This window comes from Hyperoodon ampullatus (genome assembly GCF_949752795.1).
Source record: "Hyperoodon ampullatus genome assembly, chromosome: 18".
In the NCBI taxonomy this organism is placed as follows: domain Eukaryota; kingdom Metazoa; phylum Chordata; class Mammalia; order Artiodactyla; family Ziphiidae; genus Hyperoodon; species Hyperoodon ampullatus.
Window position 1 is genome coordinate 37,278,437 of NC_136931.1, and position 9,688 is coordinate 37,288,124.

Below are 9,688 nucleotides of genomic sequence, written 5' to 3' on the forward strand. Positions count from 1 at the left end.
TCATAAAACAAGCCTCAATAAATTAAAAATATTGAAATCATCCCAAGTATGTTCCCCAACTACAACAGGATGATAATTAGAAATCAATAACAATTTGGAAATTCAAAAATATCTGGAAGTGAAACAACACAGTCCTAAAAACCCAATGGGTCAAAGAAGAAATCACAAGAGAAACTAGAAAATACTTTAGGTGAATGAAAACAGAAACACAACCTACCAAAATATATGGAGTTCTTAGAGGGAAAAACAGTTCTTAGAGGAAAATTTATTGTTGTAAATGCCTACATTAAGGAATAAGAACAATCTGAAATCAATAACCTAACTTTCTACCTCAAGAAGCTAGAAAAAGAACAACAAACTAAACCCAAAGCAAGCAGAAGACAGGACATAGTGAGAGGAAACAAGTAGGGAGTAGAAAATCATAGAGTAAAACCAGTTGAACCAAAAGTTGGGTTTTTTAAAGATTAACAAAATTTACAAGCCTTTAGCTAGACTGATCAAGAAAAAGAGAAGACTCAAATTACTAAAATCCAGAATGAAAGAAGAGACCACTCACTAGCCAACCTCAAGACCTAAAAAGGAAACTACAAAAATGGCCAATAAGCACATGAAAAGAAAGCTCAACATCATTAGTTATTAGGTAAATGTAAATGAAAGCCACAATGACAAACTTGTAACATTTATCATTTTAATGTTTGATGAGAGCAATGTCTCCAAAGATGTATTGTTCTTTTTTCTTTTTTTTAATAAATTTAGCTGGACAACTTAGCCAGTCGGCACATTTAGCTCTCCAACTGCCATACAATGTACTTGGTTTAGGTCGAAGTGCAAATTTTCTTGATCTAGTTCATAACCACTAGAATGGCTATGATCAAAAAGATAGACAAAGTGTTAGAATTTAGAAAAATTGGAACCCTCAACTATTAATGTTGGGAATGTAGAATGATACAGCCATTTCGGAAAATATAAGTTGACACAGAAACTTGTATGTGAATGTTCACAGCAGCATTATTCATAAAAAGAGCACACATTGCTTGATTGCATTTATATGAATCTCCAGGATAGGCAAATCTATAAAGAAAGTAGATTAGTGGTTACCTATATCTGGAAGTGTAGGGCTTAGAAATAGGAATAACTGCTAATGAGTATGGAGTTTCTTTTTTGGGTGATGAAAATGTTTTAAAATTTGATAGTGCTTACAGCTCAACACCTTTTTGAATATACTCAAAACCACTTAACTGTATACTTTAAATAGGTAATGTTTATGAGATGTGAATTATCTCTCTTACTGTTTAAAAAAGGAATCATTAATATAATGAACTGGGCATTTCATTTCACATTTTTATCCTTAAAGATAAGTTCTAGCACCTAAACTTGTAACATTTATCATTTTAATGTTTGATGAGAGCAATGTCTCCAGAGATGTATTGTTCTTTTTTCTTTTTTTTAATAAATTTAGCTGGACAACTTAGCCAGTCAGCACATTTAGCTCTCCAACTGCCATACAATGTACTTGGTTTAGGTCGAAGTGCAAATTTTCTTGATCATCTTTATGTTGGTATTCCCCGTCCATCTGGAGAGAAGGTGAGTAAAAAATTTATAATTAATCTATTTTTTAATATTTACTATTCAAATATTTAAAGTAAAATATTTTTATTCCCTTTAAAGAATTTTTAAAATTCATTGGTAGTGACCAGTCAAAGCTTGTCTTCCATAGAGCACATTATAATTTGAAGAAATAAAGCTTAAGACTTCCTGCCCCTCCTTTTCCCTGCTTTTTCTCCTTATCATTCTCACCATCTAACGTACCAAATATTTTTATTTTGTTTATTGTCAGACTCTACCTCAACTTGAATTTTAGCTCCAAAGCAGCATTTGTTCATAGCACTTTGAACAGTGCCTGCTACATAAGTGTGTTCAATAAATTAATGAATCCATGAGACAGAAATTTAATCCTTCCCTGAAAAGATGGAGAAACTTTTGCCGATAGGAGCCCTATTTGGGACCTAGTATATGTAAATTCAGCTTAATCCATACCTAGGATTTCAGTTAATCAAAGAGTACTTAAGCTTTTTCTTATTTATTTAGAATAATTATTGTGTTTTTAAAGTGTACTGAATGTGAAATGTTCTTAAATTCTTTTTCCAGTCTATACGGAAACAAGAATGGACCGCAATCATTCCAAATTCTCAGCTAATTGTCATTCCATATCCTCACAATGTTCCTCGAAGGTAATGTCCTTGCTTGAACTGAATTTGGTAAAAATACTGTCAACTCTGAATCATAGTTACATCTTTTAAAAACTTTCTCTATTCCTGCTGTGTTCCCATGAGTGTCATGACTTAATTTGCTTACAGCAAACTTTAAATGCCTAAACATACCTACACAAAAGGTCCCTGACATTTTTCACCAAGAACAAACTAAACCTTATTAGAAAAACAGCAGGTTAACTAACTAGGGATTTATACATATTCTGCTTAAATAAGCTGGTCTTCAGTTTACTCGCCATAAATTCTAAAATTTAAGGCTGCTGAACTTTATAAGCAATGATCTTTTTTAGCAAATGCTTTGAGAAGTGGTATATATCCCACAGTTGTTAGGCGCAAATTTTGAAGTTCAGCAGACCCAGGCTAGAAACTCGGATCCACTGCTAGCTGACTGAGATTGGAAGCTAGTCCTTTGTTCTCTCTGAGGGTCAATTTCTGCACTGTAGAAATTGGGAGATAAAATACCTACCTTACAAGAATGAGGATGAAATATGCTTAACGCAGTACCCAGCATATAGTAAGTTTTCAGTGAACGGTAGGTATTTTTATCCTTATTAGCAAAACATGTTCCTTGTATAATATAGCATTTAATTCTAAATCTTTATCTCTGTTTGTTTTTCTTTAAATTATTAGGTTGATTCCATTATTTCAAAAAGTAGGTGGTGAAGGTATTCATTAACATTTAAATTTCATTGGGAAAAATATAACTTGTTCTTAAGGCTACTCTGATGTCAATATGAAAAAATAACCTATTAAAATGTAACTAATGGCTTATTACATTTCTTCTCAAAATACAGCCTGTACTGTTCTTTTTTCTTCTTCTAGTTTTATTGCGATATAATTGACATACAGCACTGTGTAAGTTTAAGGTGTACAGCATAATGATTTAACTTACATACATCAAAAAATGATTATCACAATAAGTTTAGTAAACATCCATTTTCTCACATAGATACAAAATTAAAGAAACAGAAAAAAATACGTTTTTCCTTGTGATGAGAACTCTTAGGATTTACTCTCTTAACAAATTTCATATATAACATATGGCAGTGTTAATTCTATTTATCATGTTGTGCATTACATCCCTAGTACTTATTTATCTTATCATTCGAAGTTTGTACCTTTTGACTGTTTTCATCCAATTCCCCCTCCACCTCCCACCTCCCACCTCTGGTAACCACAAATCTGATCTCTTTTTCTATGACTTCTTTTTGGAAATATAACTGCCCTATAATACTATGTTCGTTCCTGTTACACAACATAGTGATTTGATGTTTCTAAACACTTCAAAATGATCACCACGGTTAAGTCTGGTTACAGTCTGTCGCCAAAGATATTACATAATTATTGACTGTATTCCCCACACTGTACATTTCATACCTGTGACTCATTTACTTTGCATCTGGAAGTTTGTACCTCTCAATCGCCCTCACCCATTCCTCTCCTCCCCTCATCCCTCTCCCCCCTGGCAACCACCTATTTATTTTCTGTATCTATAACTCTGTTTCTGTTTTGTTATGTTTGTTCATTTGTCTTGTTTTCCAGATTCCACATATAAGTGAAACCATACAGTATTTGTCTTTCTCTGTTTGACTTTTTTCACTTAGCATGATACCCTCTAGGTCCATCCATGTTGTTGCAAATGGCAAATGGCAAGATTTCATTCTTTTTTATAGCCAAGTAATATTCCATTGTGTGTATGTGTATATGTATAAATGTGTGTGTGTGTGTGTGTGTGTGTGTGTGTAGAGAGAGGGGGAGAGAGAGGGAGAGCACTCACATCTTCTTTATCCCTTCATCTATTACTGGGCACTTAGGTTGCTTCCATTACCTTGACTATTGTAAATAATGCCACAGTGAACATAGGGGTGCGTGTACCTTTTCTAATTGATGTTTTCATTTTCTTTGGGCAAATACTCAGGAGTAGAATTGCTGGATAATATGGTAGTTCTATTTTTAATTTTCTGAAGAATCCCCATACTGTATCTATTAAAAAATGGGCAGAGGATCTGAATAGACATTTTTTCCAAAGAAGACATACAGGTAGCCAAAAGGCACATGAAAAGATGCTCAACATCACTGATCATCAGGGAAATGCAAATCGAAACCACAATAAGATATCACCTCACACCTGTCAGAATGGCCATCATCAAAAAGACAACAAATAACAAGTGCAGGTTGTATTGTCCTTTATTAAATTTTTAGATGGTTTGCTAGAACCAGCTCACGCCACCTCATGAGCTGATTGTGTGCATCTCTTTCCACTTCTGTTCAGGGAGGTCACGTTAAAATCAGCTATGATGGGACTGTTTACACCATGAAAATTGGCAAGTGCCACTCAGGGGTTTTTTTCCCCCCAGAGAGCCAGTTTACCAGCACACCTCTGGAGGTATTTTATGGTGGATTTATGGGCTTTAGAACCAAACTACTTAAGAAAACAACTTTATTACAGCATTATGCTTGAAATAAGATATCAATAAAAACAGTTATGGTCTGAGTTCAGACTTTTTTAATGAGCTATTAAAATTTTGAAATTTATAACAAAATGAATCTGTACAAGAAACTATATGAATTATAGTACTTCTATATCATGCAATATCATGATAATCTTTTAAAATAGAGTGGTAAAGCAAAAGATAATAAAAGGAAAATGCACTTATGAATAATAAGCAATGATTTGTGATTTATAAAGAAGATATCTATGCATATATGTTTATATATGTATAGAATACTTCTGGAAGGATATGTAAGAAACTGAGAAGAATGACTGCTTCTGAGTAAGAAACTGAGTATTGGCCTTTTGTTCGATGTTTTTCTTACCAAAATTCCTTTATTCATGGGTTTTTTAAATTAGAACTTCCGGGACTTCCCTGGCGGCCCAGTGGTTAAGACTTCGCCTTCCAATGCAGGGGGTGCGGGTTTGATCCCTGGTTGGGGAGCTAAGATCCCACATGCCTTGGGGCCAAAAAACCAAAACATAAAACAGAAGCAATATTGTAACAAATTCAATAAAGACTTATAGATAGATAGATAGATAGATAAATTGGAACTACCCAAAAAAATCTCCTGAAAGGACCTTTTCTTAAATATGAGGTAAGGTGCTGAGAATATCTAACCTCAACTAATTAACAGTATTTGTTTCTTAAGGTTTTCTTACTCTTGAATTTCTGGGAAATTCTGTTATAGCCTTTCTTCCATAAGCTCAACATTTTTCACGTTTCTCTTGATCTTTCTGGAAAAAAAATGTTCTTTGCAAATTTGTGTACATAATAAAAACCAAATTGATTTTAGTTTGAGGTGTATTTTGAGATTTATTGACTAGAGGCTAACTTATGGATCAGTAAATTTTGATTATCCCAAAATAAGTCAGTTGGTGCTTGCCATTTATCAGAATAATCTTACCTTTATTAAACTTTTAAAATGAAAATATATCCATTATCTATTTTCAGAGAGAACAAAAAGTTCTTTATATATAACCACCTACAGTGTTGGTAATATAGACCTCAGTTTTAGGCTTTTCAGTGTTTGCAAGTGCTGTATTATGTGGACTGTTTTAGAAGAAAGAGCTAGTTGTATTTATGCTAAAGTTTGTATATTGCCATTAACACTGAGGAACTAAAAGTGATTTTGTAAGAAGTCTCAGTGTCATTGTAATAATGTAAACCCTCCAACATGACATTTTGTACAAGCATCTATCTACACCTACTTGGACATATGGTTCTTTTACTTAGTCTTAGTACATATGTGAACAGGGGTCAAAAAATAAATATAGAAATCTTATCAAAAATCATGTGAATATGTAGCCTTAAAGTTCAAGGTTTCTAATTCAGTAAGTCAAACAAGACATAAAAACAATGTCTAAGATTGCCCAAAGTACCCTTGATAAGTTTACCTAAGAATAATTCTCACAGGAGCAAAGAAAAATAGCAAAGCATCTCATCAAAAATTCTACTCTATTTCAGTTCTTGGAGTAAAAATCTGAACTCTGCTGGATCATCAGTATTCTTAACCCTATCTTAATTTTAATTGCTTTTGTTTTATTTATGATGAATGGGTAGATAGGTGAATGAATTAATGAATGAACGGACTGATTCATTAATTAATAAGCTCTTTTGCTTTTTGGTCTCAATAGTATTTTGTTATTTTTAAGTTAAAATGTATAATTTTAACTCTTCTCTTTTCATCTACAGCTGGAGTGCCAAACTGTATCTTACACCAAGTAACATTGTTCTACTTACTGCTATAGCTCTCATCGGAGTCTGTGTTTTCATCTTGGCAATAATTGGCATTTTACATTGGCAGGAAAAGGTTTGTTCATTTAAATGGAACATTAACTTTATAATAGTAATATGTTACTCTTTAAAAACACTATATTTTAAACTTTTTCACATGACTAAGATTTTCTGATTTTTCAAGTTCTGTCCATAATATCATCTTATTAATGATAATTTCTTTCATCCCCCTGAGTTACTAATGTCTCTTAGCAATTCCTACAAATCAGACTATGTATTTTAAAACTTTGATACTGTACAAAAGTAATAAAGTGAACACCCCCAAATCAACAGGCATATCGAAATTAGAAGTAACTAGAAGTGATTTCATAATGACCTGGAAAATAATAATCATTTCTTAAATGAGCCTGTGTCCATTATTTACTGATTGGGCCATGGACATTTTTTTCTGGAAATAACAGCTATCTCTTTATAAAAAATTAGAGCAGAGAGTAGGTGGGAAGTAGCAAAGTGATAAACATCTTTTCCATCTATCAAGTATTCTTCGCACTAAACTAAACTGATTTCTGTTCTTTAGTATAACACCCTAAATAATAATTAAAAACAAAACTCCAAAAATGTAGTTTTTATATAATGTTTATGAGGAGAGAAAAAGGCTATCACATAAATTTATTCATAGTTTAGATATAAATTTAAAAAGCTAATTTCTACTTGTATATGGATATATATTTAGTACATAACTAGTGGGTTCCAATAATGTTCTCCAAAAAGGGCTCTATGTGTCACAAAAGTGTTTTCCTTTTTGTACCTATTCTCTTTAGATTGTGATGCTCATGATAATCATTTTTGTTAACTAAAATTACCATCTGTTTTATGTTACCTGTTTTAACTTATGAAAAAGAGAACATGTTAATTGTTCTAATAAATGTTCATAGGTTTGTCTCTCAAAAAAACACTCCGTTCATACAAAAAATGATAACATAAAGTTACATATTCAGTTGATTTTTAAATTGCAACTTAAGAGGTAATATCAAAGGTGACACTATTTACTTTTGTCTAGAAATGTCAGAACATAGTATGAAATATTACACAACTCTAGACCTATGAAGGAAAGGAAATTAATTTTATTGATTTCACAAGAGATCTAATTACAGTATAAACATTGTAGACTTACAATAATGATACAGTGGCTAAAAACTGAAGTTTTAAATACAAATACGGATTGAAATACATATCTGTATACTGCCTCCGTCTGTGATACTGTGGTTTGTCTCCTACCTCTTGGACCACTTGTCTTTCACCTACGCTGGCTGCTCTTTCTGCCACGGTGTCTGCCCTAGGCCCTGTTTATATACTTTCCCTGCCGGTTTTATCTAAAATCGTGGCTTGAGCTATTACCTCAGAGATGCCCAGCCCTCATCTCTCTCTAAAGGTCTCTCCCCCACTTCCAACTGTCACCGTGACACCTCTACCTAGATCGCTTGCAAGCAACTTAAAACCAGTTTCCTAAAGCTGTCTCTCTTCTTTCTTACTCACTACAGGATTTAATCAGTTGCCCTCCTCATTGTGCCTCCCTGCAATCTCTGCAGCTGACTCCACTTCTGAATTCCTTACACCAGTGCTTTTATTTTAGTTCAGCTCCTTGTTAAATACCCCCTGTCCTCCCAAATTCCATTCTCTCCCCCTCACTCCATTTAGCACTTTGCTGCTGGATTACTCATCATTAAGTTTAGTCTTAATCATGTCACTCCTCTGCTCAAAAACCTCTGGTGACCACCCCCTGCCTAAAATGTGTAACTCCCTTAGCCTATAGCCTACATAGTACTTCCATGTGACTCTACCATACACCTTTCCAGTCTTTCTCTTATCAGTTACTTTCACATATCCCATGCTCCTGCCAGACTTCTCAGGATTGTTCCTGTTCTTCCCCCATCTTGTAGTGAATGTCCCTCCTCTTCATTTCCATAAATACTATCTTTTCAAAGCTTTGCCTTTCATCATGCCAACCCAGAAGTAATCTCAGAATATTGGTAACATTTTTCACTTTTTATACTGAAATAGTTATTTAGTATGTTTTGCTTTTTTCTTTTTAGGCTTTAATAAGTTCCTTGAGAACAAGATACAAAAGTGAGGGGTTTTCTAATCCCTCATAATTCCAAGCACATGGGACTTCCCTGGTGGTCCAGTGGTTAAGAATCCACGCTTCCACTGCAGGGGGCGCGGGTTCGATCCCTGGTTGGGGAACTAAGGTCCCACATGCCGCACAGCACAGCCAAAGAAAAAAATTCCAAGCACAGTACTTTGCTGGGAACAGAGGATCAATAAATATATGCAAAATCAATAGGTTAACCCCAAAATAATTAATGTACTTTAATATAATTAGATTCAGCAGTGTTAAGAATGGGAAAAATGTAACAGTTGATTCCATTCTTACAAAGTCTAATGTTTACTCCTACTTTCAAGTAAATAATAAATAACAAACTAAGCTTTTAAGGAACATTTCTTGTTGGTTTTTTAAATTCAATTTAGAGGATCGTTAATTATAAGATAGCTACTGTAAACTATAAAAATATTTCATAAGATTATTACATAATAAAATCACACCTTTTACCTACTAATTGCTCAGGGCTTTTATTTTTTTAATTAACCACTTTTTAAATTAATCTTTTCTTGACATTTTCCTATCATTTATAAACTAGTCTAAATTTCTTTTTCAGAAAGCAGATGATAGAGAAAAACGACAAGAAGCCCATCGGTTTCATTTTGATGCTATGTGACTTGCCTTTAGTAGTGCATAATGGAACAGCTATTCACTTGATTAACTGAAATACTAAACTTGGCTTATAGAAAAAAACAGGCGATTTTATTATTTATAAATGATACATCCCTTGGTAATTATTGGAAAGTATTCAAATAAATATGGTCTGAATGTGTTACAAGGTCTTTTTTTAAAGCATTTTATATACAATAATTTGGGTTCTTTTTTCAATTGTGCTGTACATTTTTGTTCCTTCGTGGAATGTGTTGCATGTACTAAGGTGTTTACGTATTTATAATCTTATTATAATAATGATAATGGAAAAAGACACGTGTAAATAAAAATATTTAAATGAGCAGGGTTTTTTGTTTTCCACTTGAATCCATCTTGTTTATTATTCTAGCAATGCAAATTATACTTCTGTGAATGTA

The 9,688-nt window shown here is 33.2% G+C and overlaps 1 protein-coding gene across 1 annotated transcript in view; it reads left to right on the top strand.

Moving 5' to 3' along the window:
* The window catches only part of ITFG1 (integrin alpha FG-GAP repeat containing 1), a gene marked incomplete at its 5' end in the record, with an annotated part of 260,202 nt that extends 250,826 nt beyond the window's left edge, over positions 1-9,376 (top strand). Inside the window, 4 exons of the mRNA XM_079722990.1 lie at positions 1,460-1,584; positions 2,149-2,231; positions 6,458-6,575; positions 9,217-9,376. Coding sequence (XP_079579116.1) covers positions 1,460-1,584; positions 2,149-2,231; positions 6,458-6,575; positions 9,217-9,276 — 386 coding nt within the window. The 3' untranslated portion in view covers positions 9,277-9,376. The remainder of the gene's footprint in view (positions 1-1,459; positions 1,585-2,148; positions 2,232-6,457; positions 6,576-9,216) is intronic.
* Positions 9,377-9,688: the final 312 nt, after the last annotated feature.